Raw genomic sequence first — 22597 nt, 5'->3', positions numbered from 1 at the left:
GAGACAATGAAAATTAAACATACGTCGTAGAATTCACACCAGCAGAAATTCTCCAGTATTCGAAGGAGTGTCAATGTACCCTATAAATGCTTGTCTCGTATCAATGACGTTGCCTTGCGCAAATCGAGGGAGCTTGAAGGTAGAGTAAGGACGCGGCACGATTGGACTTGCGATCCAGCCGTTTTCAGCTTCCTTGAGACTAAATAAACCGGAAAATTGATTCATTGGTAGGAGTGTTGATTAAACTTTCAAATTCACCGGAGCATCTTTCGCTAGGGCTACTCTTGCCCATTTTTGCTCGTGCGTGGCGCCTTGGAAATCATGCTGCTGGTATGAAAGAGATGAAGCTTCATAAAGCATGCAAGCCTCATACCATTGTGAATAGCTCATGACGATTCTCAGCCATTCCTAATGGGCCGCTGGACAGGGCCTTGTAATAATTTTCTATAGTGCGTACAGTGGCCATCCCATCAAGCGCCGAAATGAGGTATCCGGGATGAGGAGAGCCCTTAGTCTGAACCAAGTCCTGGAAGGCCTGGATATTGACCTTCTTGTTTTCGTCTTGAGTGGATCCTACAGGGTCTAAACGGAGTCTCGATTTAGCTTCGTTAACACAAAGTTCTTCTGCGGAGAAGTGTCCACAATGTAATAAGATCTCAGCGGGTGCGCCCACCGAAATGAGCACTGGGCTTTGCCGAGGGGTCCAATTTCATCGAAAGGGACGGTAGGTCTCAATGAATCCTTGAATACTACTGTGTACTGAGCGAAAAAGGCGTGAGATGTGAGATATGAGATGTACCATTTTGAGACTGCTATGATGACTATCACGAGTTGTCGCCCGTGGGAGGGACGAAGTATCCGCCCTGGATAGAAGACAACCTCAGGACGACATGCAATAAACGGCGCCCGCAAAGCAGCTCCTAAACCCCCGCGTCTTTTACCACGGCCGCACTCTGCTTCAGCAGATCCGCAACCAAAGTTTCTTCCGTAGCCTCGCACAACGCACTCAGCATCTGCCCGGGGATATGGCGCACCTGCTCGGCCCAGCCGAGATCAATCTGCCGCGACTGGACCTCGAACACCGTACTCACGCCGTCAGCCTCGTCCTGGAAAATCGACCAGTTGAGCAGGTAATTATGGCGCTGCTTGTCGCTGTATGACCAATTGGAAGACAGCTGCGGCACGTCGAGGAAGGACAGCACGATGGTAGTAACGGTGCGGCGGTCCGTCGTCAGCGCGGTTGGCAGCGCGTTCGGCAACCCGTCGAACTCGAGCACGTCCAGCGTCGTCTTGTGCATGGCGTCGACGAGCCACTCGCGCACGCGGGTGGCGCCGGGCACCCACGCCCCGAACGGGGCAGTGCCCAGCAGCGGGCCCACTAGGAACTGCGTGCCCGGCCACGGCAACGTACGCCCTGCCAGGCTGATCGAGAAGCCGACACGGTCCCACCCCGTCACCCTGCTCAGGAACAGCGCCCACGCCGCGTACACCATGGTGCTAGTGGTGATTCCAAGGCGGCGGGCGGCGACGTCGAGCTCCGACTTGCGCACCGACACGGGCGACTTGAGGCGCACGAGGTCGAAGGCATCAGCCGGGGGCGGGTTCGCGGGGCGCGGCGGCTGGAAGATCGAGGACGCGGGCGTCGCGTTCACGATCTCGCTGAAGGTGCGGATCGCCTTGTCGATGTTGGCCTGCTTGTGCTTCTGCAGGAAGCGCGCGAAGGCGCGGAAACACGGGCGCGGGGGCAGGTCCTGGCCGGCGAGGACGAGCTCGGCGTCGCGCGAGAGGATGGCGGACGAGAACACGTCGACGAGGACGTGGTGCGTGCGGCTGACGAAGGCGAGGGCCTTGCGCCCCGGCACCGACACGCAGGTGATGCTGCAGTACGGCACCTCGTTGTCCGACGGCTTGACATCGTCCAGGTCCCGCCATGCCTGCGCCTCGGCCTCGGAGCAGGCGTTTTCGAATTTGGCCTCGTCCACGCTCACCTCGCGCCACTCCATGTTCACTCGTCCCAGGTCAGACATGGTGAAGTTGGCCAGGTCGAACCGCGTTTTGAAGATGCTGTGCGCTGACCAGACCTTGACGCAAGCATCGTGGAGCTCCTGGGCGGATGGCGTCTTCGCAGGGTCCCCGACATACTTGCTCACGCCGATGAGGGCGCAGAACTTGGGGTTGTTCACGGAGCGGTTGAGGAACAGCTTCTGCACGTCGGTGACTGGTACTGTGTCTGAATTGGAGTCCGGACTGTCATCGCTGCCGTTCGCCTGTCCATCGGAAGACGAGAAGTGTTGCAGGTATTCCTCCAACTGGCCTATCGTGTCCAATCTCAGGATTTGGATCACTGAAATCGGATACTCATGCTTCTTGAGGAAGCTGGCGAGCTTGATTGCTGCTAGGGAGTTTCCTCCCTGCTTTGTAAAGGAGGAATCTTTGTTGACCTGTTGGAAGGGTACTTGTAAGACAGTGGAGTAGGCCGAACACAGAATCTCGTAGATCGAGGCTGGGTTCTCTTGATCCAGGAGGCTCTGTTCTGCCTCACTTTGAGTATCTAGCTCGAGTTTGAGGGCATCTCGATCCGTCTTTCCGTTCGGCCTTAAGGGAAAACTGTCCATGGCCAAGAGGATGTCGGGGATCACGAAAGGATCATTGCGCTCCTTCATGAACTGGCGTAACGCGTCGACGTCGACAGTTGCCGGCTGGACGCATCCAACTAGTCGGCCGCGCCACATGAATGCCACAGCAAACAAGACTGGGTCATAGGAACGCAGCGACGCCTCGACCTCGGTGTCGAGGTTGATCAGGAAGCCTCGGTTCTTGACCAGAGAGTCGGATCGGCCCGCCCATACGAGCTGTCCATCCTCTGTCCTGCGAGCGAGGTCGCCCGTCCGGTAGAACCGCTTGCCGTTCCACTGGATAAACTTCTGCGCAGTCAGCTGTGGGTTGTTGAGGTAACCGGCAGCGAGCCCAGGCCCGGCGATCAGGACCTCGCCCTGATCGCACTCCTTCAGGTCCTCATCGATCAACACCACTTCGACGCCTGGAATTAGCTCACCGAACGGCGGCTCCTCGTCGGGCTTGAGTTGTCCGAAGCTGATGGTGACGGTCGTTTCCGATGGGCCGTAGGTAGTCATCACCTTCCGATTGGGAGTGATCCATTGGCGGACGACGTCCAAGGCGGGCGCCTCACCGCCCAGGAATATGTGGCGGACGGAGTCATAGGGCCCGTCGGGATCCATGGTCGCCAGCATCGACGGCGTCATGCTCAACAACGCGCAGGTTGAGGAGACTTCGGGGAAGTTGGACGGCGAAGCCATGACCAAGCTGCCGCCCTTTGCCAGAGTTATCCAGACAACCCCGGCACAACCTGATGATTTGAACACAACTATTATCAGTAATTACTCGATTACAGTCGGGCGAAATGGGAACTTGCCATCAAACGCAATGGAATAAGCCAAGAGACAACGACCTCCTCCTTGCTCCGCGGCCTCTACAAGCTCGTCACCCATCTTGACCCTCGAGACGGCGTAGATACCCCGGTGATAAATCATAACGCCCTTAGGCTTGCCGGTTGTGCCGGACGTGAACACGATCCACGCAAGGTCATCTTCAAGGATCCCATTCTTTATCTCGTCCAGCCGCGCATCAAAGCCACCATCGTCGTCGACGAACGGTGCATGCAGCCACGCCTTCTGGAAGTTGACGGTGACGGGCGGGAGCACGACGCTGGGACACGGGCTCGTGACGACGGCGACTGCGGGGCAGATCTCGGCGAGGATAGACTCAACGCGGGCGCTGCTCCAGGCCACGACGTCGATGGGCACGTAGCAGGCGCCGACGCGCAGGATGCCGATGACGGTGGGCAGCATGGTGAGCGACATCTCGGTCAGGAGCGGGACGCGGTCCCGGGGCTGCACGCCGGCCGAGAGCAGCGCCCGGCTGACGTGCAGCGAGCTCGCGCGCAGCTCGGCATACGTGAGCTGCTCCTCTTGCCACTCGGCGGCGAGCCGGTCGGGATCCCGCGCGGCCCAGGCGTCGAACAGGTCAACGACGGTGGCGCCGAGGGGCTTGGGGTCGTGTGACGCGCCGTTGGTCTGCATCTTTGGCAGATAGATAGACAGACTACTAGGCCGATGTGTTATGGGGTTTTAGGAAGAGGTTACTCAGAGGGGGTCTCGACGGCTCGCGGTATGGGCAAATGAGCAAGCGTCACTGCCCTCGTTGGTAGCAGGTATTACATTGGTTTTTAGATGTCTATGTAGTTATACCATGAGTGGTAGGGAATTATACACATAGTTATACAGGGCTGCCTGGATATAACTTGCTGTTGTGCGTCTCGAATGTCCATGGAGGATGGGCAGTATTACCACATTCCTGGGACAATCCAGAAGAGTGAGTTAGGGATATCGGCATGGGATGAAATTCAAGAGCGATACCAATGGCATGTTCTTCCGAGGTGGCTTCTGTGTTAGCGAACTGTCGATGCTGACCCTGCATAAGCAGCGTATGGCGTAGTCCACTTCAAGATGTGCCTGACATGCATGTTTGGGGCGTTATTGCGCGGCACGTAATCAGGCGCTCCACTTTCTACATGATTACTATCGTGACCCTGAAGTTTCGCTACCTTGGGATAAGTCTCTATTGGCTGCTTACTTACTGAATTGTACCCTGTGGTTCCACGCAGTCCAAGAATGTGGGCGTCGTTACAGATATTCAGCAATCAAAGAAGCTACAGAGTGGTAGAGTTATCGCTGGAATGGCACTACGCAAATTCGAACTCGATTGAAAGGTCTGTATTTAGAAATGTCGTAGTCAAGGAGCCGCTTAACGGCCAGGGATTGTAGACCGTGCGGTTTGGCAGTTTGGAACGTGTCGCGCGTGGACAACATGCTAATTTACGTGCATGGACATTGCATCTTGCTGGTTTTCAGTCGAATGAGAGATGGACTGACTTAGATCTGTTTGTGGGAGTGTAGGAAAACCTGTCGTAAGACTCTCATGTAAGGGCCTAGACTGATCCGAGTACATCTCTCACTTTCTGAGGTATCAGCACACAACCTGTAGTTGTAGAGAAGCCCCTTGTAGCTATAGCCTCATACAACTGTATCTCCTCTCTCCTTGGCTATGTCGTACAGTATGATTCTAACAGCACAAATCCAAACTTTGCCAGAGTCTAGATGCAACAGCTCACCAGTAAATATCCGTAATAACGCAAGCAACTTGAAGCAAGCAATAGCATCTAAAGAGACGCGCGAGCCTCCGTTAACGTCACCCTCGCATCGCAATAACCACTGGCCTCATCCAGCACCCTCCTCGAGACCTCAGTAACGCGCTGATACATGAGCAGCAGATGCTCGCGGCTCTCGCGCGAGAACAGCAAGAAGTAGGCCATCCAGCCGCTCCCCGCCGTGGGCGAGACCCGGGTGCCGGCGGGGGCGTACAGCTCGGCGCGCGACACGTGCGGCGCAACGTCAGGCAGCGCCGCGCGCACGCGCGCGACGAAGTCACCGGGAATATACAGGTCGTCGCGGTGGATCGGCACGATGCAGTGCGCCGTCCAGTACTGCGCGCCCCCGCCCCCGCCGACAACAGCGTCCTCCGGGAACGCGAACGGCGTCGCCAGCGCCGCGAACCGCTCCCCTTCCCGCTCCCCCAGCGCGCGAAGCACCTGTAGCGACCCCAGGTCCACCCCGTACGTGTACAGCGTCGCCCAGGTCCCCGCGGTGCCGGGCTCGCGCGCGTTGACCTCGATGAGGAAGACGTCCGGGGGTGGGGAGGCGAGGGATGCGGCGCGGGGGGCGAGGTCGACGACGCCGCTCGGGTACGGGCGGTAGTGCATCGCCGAGTGCGCCATGCGGGCCTCGACGTGGAACACGCCGGAGCGGAAGCCCAGGCGCAGCAGGCTGTCGAGGAGGGAGGCGCGGATGGTGTCCTTCTCGGGGTGGGGCAGGGCGCTGCTGGAGATCTGCACCGTCTCCATGAAGTTGTCGGTGAGGGCGGCGGTGCTTGCGTCGCCGAGGCACGGCATGTTGTCCGTCACCTCGAGGAACAGCACGCGGCCGTCGCGCAGCACGAAGTTGGCGTCCAGCTCCGGCCCGTCCACGTACGTCTCGATCAGGATGCCGTGCTCGGCTAGCCCGTCCTGCGCCAGCGAGCGTACCGCCCGCCGCATGCTCGGCGCGTCCGACACCTTCTGCACGCCCCGCGACAGCAGGCCCCGCGACGGCTTGACGATCAGCGGGTACCGGAGCGATTGCAGGGTCGCGGCGAGGCCGGCGTCGTCCAGCTGTGCCGCGCTGTCGAGGTGCACGGCTTGGATGTTCGTCTTGTTGACCAGCGCGCGCATCTCGTGCTTGTAGTGCGCCTGCTTCATCGCCTGCGACGGCTCGGTCGGCAGGCCCATGATCTCGGCCGCCTCGGCCGTCGCGATGACGAAGTCGTCGGTGAACGTGACGATGCCGTCGATGTGGCGGTGCTCGAGCGCGGTCGCCATGTTTCGCGGCAGCTCGGCCAGGTTGGACATGTCCATTGCGATGAAGTCCTCTCGCAGCCAGGCGTACTTCGCGTCCGCGAGCCAGTGGCCCGGCTCGTCGATGACGAGCATCGATATGCCGAGGGCGTGGGCGGCCTCGAAGAACCCCCGAGAGCCGTACATGCCTTTCTCTTCGTTGTACATACCGCGGCCGCCGACGACGCCCACGCGATACGCGGGGGATTTGGTCGGGAGAGCCCAGTCGAAAGAGAGGCGCATCTCCAAGTCCTCCTGCAGGAGCATCATCAGGGTTTCGTCGTCGTGTACTTGGTCCTGATTTACCACCAGGGCACCCGGCGAGCATGGCAGGATGTCCAACACCGAGCTTGTATCATGTGCTATGAATGCTTGCAGCTGCTGGCCCCAGGAAGAGAAGGGAACGACCATGTCGACAAACGGAGAGTGGCGCATCCTCAACTCCAGAATGTCGCTCCGACATAGATAACCATTGCGTGGAGACAAGATCACCTTTGCTATCACATCTGTTTGGTCGGCCAGCCCCTGAGTCCCCTCCAACGTGCTATGAACAAGAGTCTCAAGCGCGGTGCCGGTAGCATCTGACATCTTGCGACCTGCATCGGCACGCACCTCGCTTTCCGGGGTTGGTAGTAGGCGCAGAAACAAGTCGGCAGTGTAGAAGTAGGACGTCTTGCCCCTGCGCGATGATGATGAAGAGACTCTCCATTGACAGTGGACCCTGAATGGAGCTGTGCATAACACACCTAGTCAGTCTCCATATCTGTGTGGGAGTTGGGGCATCATACCTTGGCTGTTGGAAGTCTCGAGTAACAAGACTTCATCGGTGAAAACTCCGGGTACGCAGCACGTGATGGCCATTGCTTGTTTGACGAGATACTCAAATCTTATTCTGGCTACGAGGAACGAAACCTGCGGACGAGAGGTAAGAAAGGTGAAGTGTCTGAAGTGTCTGAAGGGCACTGTAGAGTCCTCATGTCACGGAAGAGGATGTGTGTCTGAGGACTTTCAACGCGTCCATCTCTCCCGGTTTCTCGTTTCCACTGCGAGACCGTCATCTAGTGTACGACTTGGCTTATCGCGTCGCCTCGCCGGGCACGCTTCCTCCAAGCCATCTTTTGCGGACTTGGTCTGGCCTGAGTAGACGTTATCGTAGTGTTGCAAGGCTTACGTGAAGAAGTATTATCGGCATGGGTGGATTAGGGGACCTAACCCTGCATTTCCCATTACATTCAAGCTCATAATCTGACCCTGTCACGGTGTCTGACTGCGTGAGCCTGACCGTGCATGCTTACCCCCAGCTAGATTGGCCCCTCTCTCACGTATTTACATACTGTATAGTAGTTCTATCGACAGTAGAGGGAAAGAATTAACTCATTGTATGCATATGCAGCACAGCAACGAAGCAAAGACCATGGCTTGTCGAAGCATTCCGAAGAGTTCTGAGGTACACACGTGCAAAAAAAGTCCAGCCCGACGTGTGCAGTATCACTTAGACTGTCTACACACGCCCTTAGGCCGTATCTACCACGAGCTGCCACCGAATTCGAGGGCACGCCCATCTCATTCTGGATGTGTGTTAGATTTCAATTCTCGTGAATTTGGCCTCACGAGATTTCCTGCTAATTAATATGCTTTCCTGGTACGTAGCAGGATTAATGACGAAATTCGAGCGATCTCGTCGCAATAAACACCGTCCATACCAGCCAGCTCGGTTAATAAAGGCCATAGATGGGGTATGTGCCAATAAGTTAAAGTAGAAGGCGAAGAGGAGACAGGATGTCTCCTTATCATATCCGGAGCGTTGTCAATCGGCTCCGATGATGACGATGCTCGTGCCTCCCTGCCCGACTGGCTCTTTCCATCTTCCTTCGCAGTTCACGTGTAATTTGGAAACAGCCACTCGATGACGGCGAGGAGATTGACTAGCTTGAGCTTTCAGGCTGAGACAGTATCTCCTTGACCAATGCTCTATTTCCTTTGTGCACAGGATGCCTTCATGTCGATCAGGTATCATCGTGGAAGATGAGATTCGAGAAGGGAGCAGCTTACCCGTAGCTTCTGACAGGCTGCCGTTTAGTAAAGGCCTCGCGATTCTCATCGCGGCCACTTGCTGCCTCTCTCCTGTATTTCTCCAGTATCGGCTTCAGCTGGCGGCTACGGCTGGAGCATTGCATGATGGCGGGGATGCTTCGCTTTTCGAACTTGCCGGTGTAGTATGTCGTCGCCATCTCGTCGACATCTTGAAACCCAGCCGTGCGCATCGCTTCCGGCACAAACTTGAAGCGCCGCGTAAGGTCGGCTGTGTCTGTGTTGGTGTGGCAGTGTTGCTGGCTCCCGCTGAAGGGGATTTCGACAGCGCGGGAGCTAAGTTTTGCAGAGAAAAGTCTACAGGCATGAACACTCGTCCGCCTATATTGGAAGAAGTTTTCCTTTTTAAAAAAAACTTGATCGAAGGGGAAGGGGATGGATGCTGCTTTGCTGTGAAGCTGTTTTCTTGAACCGTGCGGAAGGGCGGTCGGCATGTCTGTCTACTTGAAATGCATCAGATCAACTCAAGAGGACCAGCAGCTTGAAATCCGACTCGCTTTTGGGGTGGTCTCCTGAAGTGAGTGATATTAAGAAAAGATACCTAGCTAATTCCCTGAGATTCGATATTATCCATAACTTTATATCGTTTGATGAATTCCAATGTGGGATTTTCCACAGCGACTTCACCCTGGCAACTGTGGAGCAAAGTTTTCAATGAAGGAATAGTCCAAAAATCAGGACGACGCCGATCAGCAGGTTCAGCCGCAACCGAGACATCAGGCTTCAATGCATGTGCAAGGGGTCATGAAAATGGCGATTACTATGTGACCCTTTTTGTGCATTTTCTGCTGCTGTACAACACAAGCTGAAATGAGCAGCTGTTGGGCGCGGGATGTACTCTGAACACAGCTTCAAATACCACTGAACTGATTGTCGTTAATCCTCTCAATTTACTATGACCAAGGTAAACCTCGCGAGCTGCCCCCGCCTTAGTGTTGGAAAGGAGCAAGTCGAAAAGTGAATAGCACGCGTTGTTGCCGGCATAGTAAAACTCTTACCTTTCTGGCAGACAGCAGTGCCGGCTACTGGTACACTTCAGCTCGTGTCAGGCAGAACGGCGAATCAGGGGCATTTGTCTCTAGACATGCTGCTTTATTACCTCGCTAAGATGTGGAAAAACTATAGTGCATGGTGTGCGTTGCACAAGAAAGCCTTGGGCTATGTTTGATGAACCCCGCTCCAGATGTCTGCGAGCTGAAAATAGACCTTTCCAGAGAAGCTCGCCGCCATTCTCTTTGTCTACGTCTGCATTGAACGGCCTCTATTTATTCGAGGAGAGGAACGTACTCTTACCGCAACATGTGGCTTATTAACACCGAAACCCTCAAACTTGAAGGCTTCATGGGAGAAGCTCCCTCCTACGCCATTCTTTCCCACACTTGGGGCCCTGAGGAAGTAACTTTCGCGGATTTCCACGATGAAATGACCAGACACAACAAGGCGGGGTTTGCAAAGATCAAGCTCACTTGTGAGCAAGCCAGGACAGAAGCAATCAAATATGCGTGGGTGGACACATGCTGTATCAACAAGGGAAGCAGCGCCGAGCTCAGCGAGGCTATCAACTCCATGTTCAAATGGTACAGACTCGCCACAGTCTGCTATGCCTACCTTGAGGACTTCCCACAACAAGTTGAAATCGCTGATTCATCTAGCCTATCATGCTGCAGGTGGTTTTCAAGGGGATGGACGCTACAGGAATTAATCGCACCTAGAAGTCTCGTTTTCTTCATTCCCAATGGCGAGACTTGGAGTGCTATCGGACGGAAAGACGAATTACACCTAGGACTCGAGGAGATAACCAAAATCCCTGGCGAGATACTCCTTCAACAAAAGGCTATCGAGACGATCAGCGTTGCTGCCCGAATGAGCTGGGCTGTAAAAAGGCAGACTACCCGGGAGGAAGACTTAGCGTACTGTCTAATGGGAATCTTCAACGTCAATATGCCTCTTCTATACGGTGAAGGCACGAAAGCCTTCATACGACTGCAGGAGGAAATCCTGCGCGAAGTGCGGGATAACTCCCTATTTGCATGGCGTTCGACGGAGGAGGCCGCAGTGAAGGCTCCTTACCGCGGTTTATTCGCATGCTCGCCGGAAGAATTTGTCGACAGCGCTGACATCCAGCATTTTGATGTATACGATGATGATTACGAAAGTACGACGTCGACGTTGGGCCAGGGACGAATTTCATTCAGCTGCAGTGTGCACGAGCTACCGGGAAGGAAAGACAGGGTGATCCTCAGCCTCAATTGTTTCCGGGGAGACTTGTCCAATAGACAAGGCATTGAGTGTGTCCGTGTCGGTCCTAATTACTACATGAGGTCCGAGCCATCAAAGTTGTACAGATGCTCGCTTGGCAGACTCAGGAGCGTCACCATTGATAAGCATGTGGTGAAGACAAGAGCAAGCAAGGATGAGCACGTCTACAGACTCGATAGAGTATATCTCCGCGATATGGATAACAACGTACACCTCAGGCTCCTTCATTCAGAGGCAAAATTGAGCGACAGACAGAGAGCCCCTCAAAGCCGGTCAGTGCCGTTTTCATGGGCCCTTGGCCGCAAAATGGCTTTTGAGATCGGAATCCGGCGGCCGGGGCCAATCGAGGACGTACTCCTCATACTCTTCTGGGTCGACAAGATTCCAGGACCCGGATCGCACAGCTATCGTTTCAATCTGGAAAAGTGCGAGAGCTCGGCTCATGACGGGGATGCGAAGCTCAGGTTTGAAAACGCGATCAAACCATCGCAATCGTACCGAAGGTGCGACCTGGACTTTGGGCCGGATGTTGTCAGCGTCGAGAAGATTGTTGGGAATCAAAGGGAACCTGACATGTTGACGCTTGATTTCCGTGTGATCCTCTTCGTCAAATCGCTTAGAAAATCAGTCAACAAAAAAAAAGGAGTTGAGACAGTGGGAGGACTAAGGCAGGGTGGGGGGAAGGGGCGGCAAAAAGTCATGCTTTTGACCAAAGGAGGCAGGACTACAGATAATTGCTTGATTGCTTTTCCTATCTTCTCTGTTCTCTCACCAAACATCTGGAATCTGGGCTTGTAGTGCGTTTTTGGAGGTATGGTGATGATGCTGATGTGGGCAAGTGAACGAGGTCGTGTGCCAGTATAATGTAGAGGAAATATCGTTTCTGTGGCCTCTCTCTAAATACGGAGTGAGCTATGGCGATGAGGTCTATTTTATCTTGCCTCTCTTAAATCAATTTTGCCTCCAATCTTGCCTTTGCATACTGCGAACATTTTACTTCCTTCTGCATAAGATGTTGCAACATGTAGACTAGGACGAGTGTAAATTTTCGAGATGGATGTGACCAATTAAGGCAGGTGAGCTTATGCTGCCCGATGTGTGCTGCTGCCGAGAGTCTCGAGTATGGCGGTTTATCTTGATGTCTGTGTTCACCTCTTGGGTTATTACTACTAGGGTTGTTTGGTCTCCTTCTCCATACTTGTGCCTTGCTGTATATTGCACCTCGGCTTATTTTGATACTTTGTGTCTCTATTTCGGCCATCGCCACCTCGCCGATGCTCGTCGGCGGGAGCTTGGGTGCCGGTGGAAGCACGTAAACGGTGCTTGCGCTGGGACAACCTGTTCTGCACCCTACATGGCAATCTGGTCAACGACTTGACTGAGTTATCACCCAAGACCAACCTGATTTTTGAGAACAAGGTCTCATTGCAGGACAAACCTTCTTCTCTGCACGGCTCTTGGGCTGTTGGAACGGCGTGACTTTCTTGGCGGGTTTTGGGGGGTGTGCTCGTTGCAACAAACATTGTGTTGCACAGCCGTAGATTAGAGACATGATCTTTAATGTCAATACATTAGAGTAAGCAATTACAACGAATCCTCCGGGGACGGATGGGGCATCTCTCAAAGTACATGCCTACTGTGTACAATGTAGCTAAGGTACCCGTAAGTACCTACATGTTCAACAAGGCGATGAGATGTACGAGTGGTTGCCATGGATTACTGTGGGCACGCAATGGAGCCCCGTAGTGGGTCAAGTACCCTGCATGCAACGGCCGTGCATGAGCCAGCGATTGCAGTTGCAAAGCCCAACACAGGATAAGGGTCGTGCTACATTTCAAGACTGGTGGCGTAGGTAATCGCGGGCATAATCATAATCATAAGCATCATCATTATGTTCGTAACTAGAACCAATCAGCCGCTGCATCCAAAGTCATGCTGATACATAGTACTGAGTTTGCCTGTCCACAAGCTTTGCGGACTGCATCCGCATGCGAAGGAATTCTTCTCGGTTAACCGGGACAACCACTTGTTTGAGCTCTGGAGGGAACCTGTTGGTTCCAGGGTATGTCCTCATAAGATGTTTGGCCTGGTACAAGTGTACGAGGGTTCCGAGATAAGAAGGAGAAGGGGTACTGGTAGGGGGCGGCAAAACATCTGAGAATGGGCCCACGCTCACTTCCGGCCTGCAGTGGTACGCTGGAGCCTTGCATAGATTGGAAACATTTCCCAAAAAGTGCCAGAGGCCCTAGCCAGATAGATTCTAGCTGCAGACGAGAATCTGATCAGAGGCTAAATTCTGGCCGGAGCCCCGGCCAGACACTCTAGAATTTCTGATCCTTCATCGTCACCTTGCAAGCAACACACTCATTCCGCCCCCACAGTACAGGGACCCCATCCTAGAAGGACACTTTTCCCCTCGCCAAACGCCAACAGCAGCTCAGTAAGCACACGCTTTGACGCTTTGCCGCTTCCCAAGCCATTTCGCGCCTTCAGGTGCTTCTCTTGCGTCGCAACCCTCCATCTCGGCCACTTCAGTTTGCATGCACCCCCTCCGCGTCCACCCAGGTCTCCCAAGGTCAAGATGGCTTTCACGAATGGCGACGGTGACTTGTTCCAGATGGACCGGGAGCGCTTCGACTTCAGCCTGCAATTCGAACAGCTCTTCTTCTCCATCATCCCGTCGGCCTTGTTCATCGTATCATCACTATGGCGCACGCTTTCCCAGGCACGGAAGCCCACCGTCATTCATGCTCCTGTCTTCCAATACATCAAATTAGTAAGGTCTTCCTGTCCAGAATTTCTGAGCTTTGATTGTGTGTGCCGCTACTTACATGGATGAATTATCGCAGGGTGCCATCGTGATCTACATCGGACTTGAACTCACACTCCTCGTCTTGGCGGCGATTGGGAGTGTCTATACAACGTCGATATTTATGGTCTCGTCTGTGCTGAAACTGGTGGCCACGCTTCTCATGACAACCGTAAGCGTTATCGATCACAGCAGAAGCCCGAGGCCATCGATACTTTTAAACTGCTATCTATTCCTGACTCTACTGCTGGATATAGCCCAGACGCGCACTCTCTTATTGCTGTCGGGCAGTCATCCCGAGCGTACCTATAGCATAATATTCACTGCTTCCATGGCTTTAAAGGCAGTGATATTGCTATTAGAAGCAAACCCTAAGTCCAGATGGATTACTTGGAACGAGAAAGAGCATAGCCCTGAGGAAACAAGCAGTATCTTTTCGCTCGGTGTGTTGTTCTGGATGAATGAAATGTTTTTAAGGGGTTATAGAAAAACCCTTACGATGGATGACCTTTATCCGCTCGATATATCGTTGAACACCAAGCTCTTGCACGAAAAGTTCTCCCAGAATATCGACTACTCTAAGCTTAAGGGCGACAAGTACGGCCTTTTAAAGGCCTTACTCAAGACTCTAAAGTTTTATCTCTTGATACCTATCCTTCCGCGTCTGGCGCAGCTTGCATTCACATTCAGTCAGCCATTCTTCATCGAGAAGCTACTCGAGTACCTTAATCAACCGCAGGTTCCCGCTAACGTGGGCTATGGTTTTATCGGGGCTAGTATACTGATATACTCTGGAATTGCTATCTCCACAGCCCTCTGCATGTACAGTATACCCGAAATATGATGAATGGCGGTACTTATCCACTGACAGATACGTGCAACGTACAGGTATCCCCATCATCGGATGCGTGCCATGGCAAGGTCGATTCTCGTCACCGAAACGTTCATCAAAGCCACCGAGGCCCAAATAGGGGCTGACGAGCACAGCGCTGCGGTGACTCTAATGAGCACCGATATCGAGCGCATCAAGCTGGGATTCAGAATGATCCACAACGTCTGGGCCGGCATTATTCAGGCGGCGCTGGCTGGTTGGATGCTGTATATTCGCCTGGGGGCCGTGTTCGCGGTGCCTATTGGAATCGTCACCTTCTGCTTCCTCTGCATTGGCGTCCTCCTGAACTTCACAGGCGACTCGCAGAGGTCCTGGATGGCAGGAGTTGAGAAGCGCGTCGGTCTGACGGCCGCTGTTATCTCCAGTATGAAGAACCTAAAAATCTCTGGCCTCTCATCCACAGTTGGGGACTTCGTGCAGAAGCTCCGCGTCGAGGAGCTCGCGGCCGGAGCACGATTCCGCAAGATATTCATCCTCGCCGCGCTCTGTGGCTTCACGCCCATGCTGCTCAGCCCGCCATTGACAATTGGGTTCAGTCAGAACACTCTTGATACCCAGACGGTATTCTCAAGTCTTTCATTCCTTGTGCTGCTTACCAATCCTCTGTCACAAATCTTCCAGGCTCTCCCTGAGATCATTTCCGGTCTGGCCTGCATTGGCCGAATCCAAGCTTTCTTAGAGTGCGAAACCCGACATGATTTTCGGCGAGTTCTTGGTGATCGCGGATACGATTTGAGGTCCGAGTCTTCGGGCCAGACCACGGCTACGGGCGCCGAAATGAGCGAGAAAAGCACCCGGTCTGATGATGCAGTAGAGAACGAAGATGTCTCCCCTGAGGCAAAACTCGAGTCGCAAGATCCGGCTATTCTTGTCCAGAATGGAAATTTCGGCTGGGAGGCAGATACCTTAGCATTGCAAGATATCAATGTTCGAATCGGCAAGTCCTCGCTTACTATGGTGGTTGGACCCGTTGGCTCGGGCAAGTCCACACTCTGCAAGGTACTACTTGGCGAAATTCCCGTCAGCAAAGGCAGTGTTGTGCTAGGCACGCGTTTCCCCCATATCGGATTCTGCGATCAAACGGCCTTCATCTACAACGGGACGATTAGGGACAACATTATCGGCTTCTCTCCTCTTGATGAAAAGAGGTATGCTGAAGTTGTCAAGGCTACAGCTCTGGCTTACGATCTTAGTGTCCTCGCGCAGGGTGACAGGACGGTTGTCGGGTCTGACGGGATTATGCTGTCCGGCGGCCAAAAACAACGCATTTCTCTAGCGCGAGCCCTCTATCTGCAGTCTGATCTTCTTGTATTGGACGACATCTTCAGCGGCCTGGACGCGGATACTGAGCAGGAAGTGTTCCGCCTTACCTTTGGGCCTAAAGGTCTTCTGAAGCAGAGACGCTCTACCGTCGTATTATGCACGCACAGCGTGAAGTACCTCCCATCATCAGATCACGTTATAGTACTCGAAGATGGTAGAGTGGTCGAGCAGGGAGACTACGAGAGCCTGATGACCGGCCGGGGTTATGTTGAGCGCCTAGGCTTCAAAGCCTCTTCAGATCGCGATTCTGAATCGGGCGAGGTGAAACCCACAGACAGCACGACTGAACCGCAGCCACAACAGTCTAGTGTGACGGCGGCGAGGCCGGCTGCTGTTGCCGTGCATACAGAACAGTCTCGTCAACTTGGTGAGAGGACGGTATTCAAGCACTACTTCAAGAGCATGGGCTGGATACTTGCGGCCTTCTGTCTCTTCTTTGCTGCTCTCTGGGGTTTCTTCACCAATTTCCCAACAGTCTGTAAGTTCTTCAAAGGCACCCAATCACCAACACCATCAATATTCGCTCATGTAGAAGCAGGAGCTAATCAGCATTACTTCTTGCAGGGCTCTCCTTCTGGACTGACGACCTCGATTCTGAGTCCCCCGAACACTCCCAGACATACTACGTTGGAATCTACATCATGCTGCAGGTCATGGCCATGATCTCGTTGCTGCTCCTTGGAATCTTGATCTTCATCGTCTCGGTGAAACGAGCTGGCGCTAATCTGCACCAAGAAACTCTACGGACATTGATCCACGCGCCCCTCCATTACATCACCAGGACGGATGCTGGGGTCATCACGAATCTCTTCTCGCAAGACTTGAATCTTATCGACACCGAGCTACCGGACGCCTTGTTGAACACACTCTTTTGTGTACGTCTGTCCCTGTGAGCCGCGGATATAGCGTTAGGTATAACAACATACTGACAAGGACCTGCAGCTCTCCCAAGCCATCGGACAAGCGGCGGTCATGCTTACTTCGTCTGCATACCTGGCCATCAGCTACCCATTCATTGCGGTCGTGTTGTACGCGATACAGAAATTCTATCTCCGGACTTCGAGGCAACTGAGGCTGCTTGACCTCGAGACCAAGAGCCCTCTCTAGTGAGTACACAATGCAAACTTTCTATCATTCATTCGCAACTAACATCCGATCAGCACCCACTTCATTGACACCCTCAAGGGCATTACCACCCTGAGAGCTTTCGGTAAGTCCGAGAGGCAGACACAGACCTAAAAGCATACGTAGGCAATGGTCACAGTGTCGGTGGCTAACTCGATGTGCGCACAGGTTTCATCCCCAAGGATATCACCAAGAACGCCCACCTATTGGATTCGAGCCAGAGGCCAGCCTACCTCCTGGTCATGATCCAGGAGTGGCTGAATCTTGTTCTCGACCTGTTGGTGATGGTGATGGCGACGGTCCTAACCACTCTCGCCGTCCGGCTCCACTCTAGCGCTGGCTTTGCGGGTGCCTCGTTGGTGACCCTGCTGAGTCTCGGGGAGAATCTGTCCGGATTTGTGATCTATTTTACCAGGCTAGAGACTTCGATCGGGGCGATAGCCAGACTTAAAACCTTCAACGAGACGGTCAAGCCCGAAGAGAGAGACGACGAGGATATCTTCCCTGCCGCCTCCTGGCCGCAGCATGGTGCAGTCGAGTTTGAGGGTGTCTCGGCGAGCTATCAGTAAGATCCGCGATACCATTCCATCCTTTATCTACAAGATATGCTAACGCTGTCAATAGTGTGGGCAGCCAATACGGAAACGAAGACGAAAATGAAGATGACGACAACCTTTCCAACTTAGCCCTCCGCGACATTCGCCTGGCCATCCAACCAAGAGAGAAGGTGGCCATCTGCGGTCGTACGGGCAGTGGCAAGTCGAGCCTCATCGCCCTGCTCCTCAAACTTCTCGACCCCCTGCCGACGAAGCCAGGGCACGTTGTACTCGACGGGGTACCACTCAAGAATGTGGATCGGACCACGCTCCGCCAGCGAATCATCGCGGTACCCCAAGAAGCCGTCTTCCTGCCGGACGGCACCAGCTTCCGGGCCAACTTGGACCCAGCGGGTGAGTCGACGGCGGAGGAATGCGAGGCTGTCCTCGCTGCCGTGGGCCTGTCGAGGTTCGTGCAAGAGCGCGGGGGCCTCGACTCGGGCATGAGCGCGGGGACGCTGAGCGCGGGGCAGCGGCAGCTCATGTCGCTGGGGCGCGCGGTGCTGCGGCGCCGCATCCGGAGCCAAGGCAGCGGCGGCGGCGGGGTCCTGCTGCTCGACGAGGTGAGCTCGAGCGTGGACGTGGACACGGAGCGGGCGATCCAGAAGACGATCCAGGCCGAGTTCGAGGGCTACACGGTGATCGCCGTCAGCCACCGGCTCGACATGATCATGGACTTCGACCGCGTCGTCGTCATGGACAAGGGCGAGATTGTCGAGGTGGGCCAGCCGAGGGCGCTGGCGGACACGGCGGGGACCCGGTTCGGCGGGCTGGTGAACTCGGGGGCCAAGTGAAGAATGATACTACCTAGAAATCATACGTGAGTGCTTAACTAGTTGCAAGATATAATTATTTTCCAGGGCATACACACTCGTACCTGCGTTGGAGAAAATTCAATGTACATATAAGACCTGGTTCTTGCACCTCAACATCGCACCGTTGCAGATTCTCTTGGTGGTGTCAAGCGAATGATCAGGCTGCCAGGCCGGTAGGGCGAAAATAAAATGAGATAAAAATTTAGATTGTCTATCCACTCTGTGTCTTATTAGCCTCCCTCATCTTCTCCCACCCCCCGCGCTCCCGGATCTTCTGGTCCAGGACGTCTAGCCCCGACGCCTTCTTGAAATGCGAATCCAGCGCCCCGAGCGGGAGGAAGGACACGATGCGGCCCGAGCCAGCGAGCCCCCCTCGACAGACGAGGTACGGCGGGTTGGGCTGGCTCAGGTCGCGGACGACGTTGGCGGCCCAGTGGTTGGGGTCCTCGCGGTTGTTCGGGGTGTTGCGGCCGTTCATCGGGTCCTCGATGGCGTCCTTGGCGAGGTTGAATATCGACTCGGGCGGCAGCACGGCGTCGTTGGAGTTGTCGAAGAAGGTCGACCTGACGCGGCCCGTGACGATGTTGCACACGCGGATGCCGAAGGGGGCGAGCTCGAGGCGCAGCGCCTCGGTCAGGCTCGTCGCTGCTGCTTTCGAGGCGGAATATCCGCCCTGGAACGGCATACCGCACCCCAGCAGCCCCATCGCCGAAGTGTTGTTGGCGATGAGCGGCCGGGCGGTGGATTGCAGGAGTAAAGGGAGGAAGGCGCGCGTCACGCTGATGATGGAGTACACGTTTAGCTCGAAGAGGGTGTGGATGTGCGGTAGCGAGCTGTCGGTTACCGACATGCTGTACCCGACGCCGGCGTTGTTGACGAGGGCGTCTAGGGAGCCGCCCGTGAGGGCGCGGACGTGGGATGCCGCGGCGGTGATCGAGGCGGCGTCCTGCACGTCGAGGGTCTCGCACTCGATGCCGGCGGCGTGGACGGCGGAGAGCTTGGCAGGGTTGCGGGCGGTGGCGAAGACGCGCCACCCCGCGGCGTGGAAGGCGAGGGCGAGGGCAGAACCGAGACTGCCGTCGGAGCAGCCGGTGATGAGGACGGTCTTCTTGCCTTCCGTCATGGTGGTTGAGGTGTAGTTTAGGTAGTCTGTCTTGACGAGAAGGGGGGAAGGGGAGGGGAAGGGGGCAATTGGAATCTGGATGGGTATCAAATCAGCATGAGCTGGCTGTGTTGTGTAAGAGATATAACTTCGATGGTCTACGAAACAGACATGAAGGTGGGGAGCAGCACTTAGTGTTTCGTGAACATTTCTTCACTTCACCATATCATAGACGAACTCGAGGGTTCACCTTCACAACCCAACCTTCCTGTACCTGTTTTTCGTCAAGCTTCACCGGTTGCTCAGAGAAACGGAGTGATAGTTCAGCCGGTAATTGCCAATCCCTCGTCCATCTGCATTTCCAGATCGGGACGATAGCTCACCCTACTACTGATTTGGGTACACTATACCTATCTCGGTGGCTTACATTGTTGGATTCTGGTGTCTGACCGTGCAGGCCCGTTAGGTGAAGGAGGGTGGGGCCCAGAGAGTTGGGTTCTTCTTGCATTGCTTACAGCCGCCGAGCCCTGCAATTATCTACTAGCTTATGGACCTCTCTAATATGTAGGTTTTCCTATCTTGACATGGGCCATGACTTGCATCCGTCAGCTGGGCCGGTATCAATCCTCTCCCCATCCGATGAATTTAGTTACAGGTAAGTGACTTACAGAGGAGATAGAGGCAGGCCATCCATGATCTGGACGTGGGCCCAGATAATTACTTGTCTATCTCTCCGAGGGAACCACTTTACTATAGCCACTCCATGTTATTTCTGTTTGTTTTTTTCTTCCTTTTTCCTTAGACTCAGATGAATTAGACAATTAACAGGTCACACCGCATCGCATTGCATCGCATAAGCCAAGCCTGATTGTTCCTCTCTCTCTGTCTCTGCCCTATCCCAAGATGTACTACGAGTCCCTGCTCAAGACGGTGCTCGAGGGCCAAGTGCTCCGGGCGCCGCACATGAAGAACGAGCCGGCGTTCTACCGACGCCTCGAGCAGTCGATGGACGTAGCGCGCAAGAAGAACACGCTGACGACGCTCAAGCCGCGGTGGGAAGACGACGTGCTGGACCTGACATCGAGCGACTTCCTGTCGCTGAGCCGGACGGGCCGCATCCGCGACGCGTTCCTGGCCGAGCTGGCCGAGTGCGGCGACTTCCGGCTGAGCGCGTCGGGGTCGCGGACGCAGTACGGCAACTACGACTACCTGAACGTCGCGGAGTCCGAGATCGCGGCCTTCCACAATTCCGAGACAGCGTGGATCTGCCACTCGGGCTTTTTGGCCAACATGGCCGTGCTCGAGTCGGTACCGCTCTCGGGCGACGCCATCGTCTGGGACGAGTTCTCGCACGCCAGCACCAGCTTGGGCATCAAGCTCAGCTCGGCCGCCCACAAGCTCTCCTTTCAACACAACAGCGTCGATTCCCTGCGCGACGTGCTCACCTCGCTGCGCGACGGCGACGGCGGCTTTCGCTCCGGCGCCAAGTCCGTGCTGATCTGCGTCGAGTCCATCTATAGCATGGACGGCGACATATGCCCCCTCGCCGAGTTCGTGGCGCTCGCCAAGGAGCTCTTCCCCGCTGGCAATGCGCAGTTCATCATGGATGAGGCACACAGCAGCGGAGTCTTGGGTCCCAACGGAGCGGGCTTGGTCAGTGGTCTTGTTTTTTCTTCTTCTCCATATCCTCATCGTATATTATATTAGTGACGTCGCTAACTCAGTTTACCTATATAGGTTCAAGCACTCGGCTTGGAGAAAGAAATCGCCATCCGCATCCACGTCTGTAGCAAGGCATTGGGTGCAACTGGAGGTATGTTGATTTGTATATTGTGCAGTCGCTCTGCCGTCACGATCGTTACACCCAGTCCTTGTGTTGACTGACACTTCCCGATCCAGGTGTGATCCTCTGCAACCAGACAGTGCGCAACGCCATCATACAAAACTCCCGCGCGCTGACCTACAGCGGTGCCCCATCCGTGCCCATGGTCGCTTGCATCCGCGCCGCCTACCGATTTCTGAGAAACGGCGAGACCCAAAAGGTATGCACATACAAAACCAAACCCACCAAACCAAGCACAGTTCACTTCAGTTCAGTTCAATGTCTGCCTTATCCCAGAGAACTAACAACCGCCTCTCTCGCAACTCCCACAGGAACAAGAGCAGATCCAGACCATCGTAAAGTACTTCTTCGAGCAGGTGCTTGCGCACCCAGTGTGGCAGGACGCCATGGACGCGGGGCTGCTAGCGGTGCCGCTGGCGGAGGAGTTTGAGACGCGCCCCTACCAGTCGCACATCGCGCCGCTGCGGCTGCTGCGCGGGGGCCACGGGCACGAGCAGTTCCTGTTCTGCCACCTGGCCATCGCTAACATGAACGCGTACCCGATCTCCTATCCGACCGTGCCCAAGGGCACCGACCGCATCCGCCTCGTCTTCCACGCCCACAACACCGCCGACGACGTCGACCGCCTCGTCGCCACCGTCGCCGACTGGGCCGAGGAGATGATGCAGATCGAGAGCAGCGGCTCCAAGGATGCCATGCCCTCGGCCATGCGCAAGGCCTACTGGATGGAGACGTCGCTGGTCAAGTGAGGGGAAGGGGGGGGGGGATGTGTGTAGTTTTATTAGGATTTATCCTCGAGACTGTTGCATTAGTCGTTAGATAGTGAACGCAATGAAGTTGATGATTAGCCACGCCTCAAGCGTTAGGCACCTACTGAGAAATGTCACTGGAGTATCAAAATTAGATGATTTACATTGCATTAGTCACTGCCAGACAACGACTACGCTGGAACAAACTAAGAGCAGTCACCGGCGCAATTGCGAGAAAATTTAACTCCAATTCTCTTGAACCAGAGCGTCCCAAGTTGTCGCAGCTTGTGAAAGTCGATGTACCCAAACTCAGTGCTTAGGTACTTGGATTACTTAATATACCTATTCGAACAGCAAGACCATGATGAACGCCTTGACATACCGAGGAGATGGACGCCAGACACAGCTGATAATACAAGGCTGCTCTAGGTGCCGTCCTCTTGGGCCATCGGAGTAATTCCTGCATAAAATTCACACGTACTCAG

General features: G+C 54.8%; 7 protein-coding genes across 7 annotated transcripts; 3 read left to right on the top strand and 4 right to left on the bottom strand.

The window, feature by feature from the left end:
• Positions 1 to 920: 920 nt before the first annotated feature.
• Positions 921 to 4100, bottom strand: J7T55_003322 (uncharacterized protein; the record flags this gene model as incomplete). The annotated part of the gene is made up of 2 exons (XM_053143334.1): positions 921 to 3385; positions 3470 to 4100. The coding sequence occupies 2 exons, from the start codon at positions 4098 to 4100 to the stop codon at positions 921 to 923; spliced, it is 3096 nt and encodes a 1031-aa protein (XP_052993574.1).
• A 1139-nt stretch (positions 4101 to 5239) lies between these two features.
• J7T55_003321 (glutathione synthetase ATP-binding domain-like protein) lies at positions 5240 to 7369 on the bottom strand (the record flags this gene model as incomplete). The annotated part of the gene is made up of 2 exons (XM_053143333.1): positions 5240 to 7239; positions 7297 to 7369. 2 exons carry the CDS (start codon positions 7367 to 7369, stop codon positions 5240 to 5242), a joined length of 2073 nt encoding a protein of 690 aa, XP_052993573.1.
• Positions 7370 to 8556: 1187 nt separating this feature from the next.
• Positions 8557 to 8772, bottom strand: J7T55_003320 (uncharacterized protein; the record flags this gene model as incomplete). The annotated part of the gene is made up of 1 exon (XM_053143332.1): positions 8557 to 8772. The coding sequence occupies one exon, from the start codon at positions 8770 to 8772 to the stop codon at positions 8557 to 8559; it is 216 nt and encodes a 71-aa protein (XP_052993572.1).
• Positions 8773 to 9940: 1168 nt separating this feature from the next.
• J7T55_003319 (uncharacterized protein) lies at positions 9941 to 11656 on the top strand (the record flags this gene model as incomplete). Its single annotated transcript, XM_053143331.1, has 1 exon — positions 9941 to 11656. One exon carries the CDS (start codon positions 9941 to 9943, stop codon positions 11654 to 11656), a length of 1716 nt encoding a protein of 571 aa, XP_052993571.1.
• Positions 11657 to 13439: 1783 nt separating this feature from the next.
• Positions 13440 to 18397, top strand: J7T55_003318 (ABC transporter FUM19; the record flags this gene model as incomplete). The annotated part of the gene is made up of 9 exons (XM_053143330.1): positions 13440 to 13634; positions 13708 to 13839; positions 14233 to 14387; positions 14556 to 16360; positions 16447 to 16757; positions 16825 to 16988; positions 17043 to 17092; positions 17176 to 17572; positions 17632 to 18397. The coding sequence occupies 9 exons, from the start codon at positions 13440 to 13442 to the stop codon at positions 18395 to 18397; spliced, it is 3975 nt and encodes a 1324-aa protein (XP_052993570.1).
• Positions 18398 to 18629: 232 nt separating this feature from the next.
• On the bottom strand, positions 18630 to 19541 carry J7T55_003317 (uncharacterized protein; the record flags this gene model as incomplete). Its single annotated transcript, XM_053143329.1, has 1 exon — positions 18630 to 19541. The coding sequence occupies one exon, from the start codon at positions 19539 to 19541 to the stop codon at positions 18630 to 18632; it is 912 nt and encodes a 303-aa protein (XP_052993569.1).
• Positions 19542 to 20423: 882 nt separating this feature from the next.
• On the top strand, positions 20424 to 22112 carry J7T55_003316 (aminotransferase class I II; the record flags this gene model as incomplete). The annotated part of the gene is made up of 4 exons (XM_053143328.1): positions 20424 to 21173; positions 21258 to 21333; positions 21420 to 21562; positions 21675 to 22112. 4 exons carry the CDS (start codon positions 20424 to 20426, stop codon positions 22110 to 22112), a joined length of 1407 nt encoding a protein of 468 aa, XP_052993568.1.
• Between the last annotated feature and the right edge of the window lie 485 nt (positions 22113 to 22597).

Source organism: Diaporthe amygdali, assembly GCF_026229845.1.
Source record: "Diaporthe amygdali strain CAA958 chromosome Unknown NODE_14_length_1008325_cov_65_372321, whole genome shotgun sequence".
In the NCBI taxonomy this organism is placed as follows: domain Eukaryota; kingdom Fungi; phylum Ascomycota; class Sordariomycetes; order Diaporthales; family Diaporthaceae; genus Diaporthe; species Diaporthe amygdali.
This window is presented reverse-complemented; position numbering and strand designations above follow the sequence as displayed.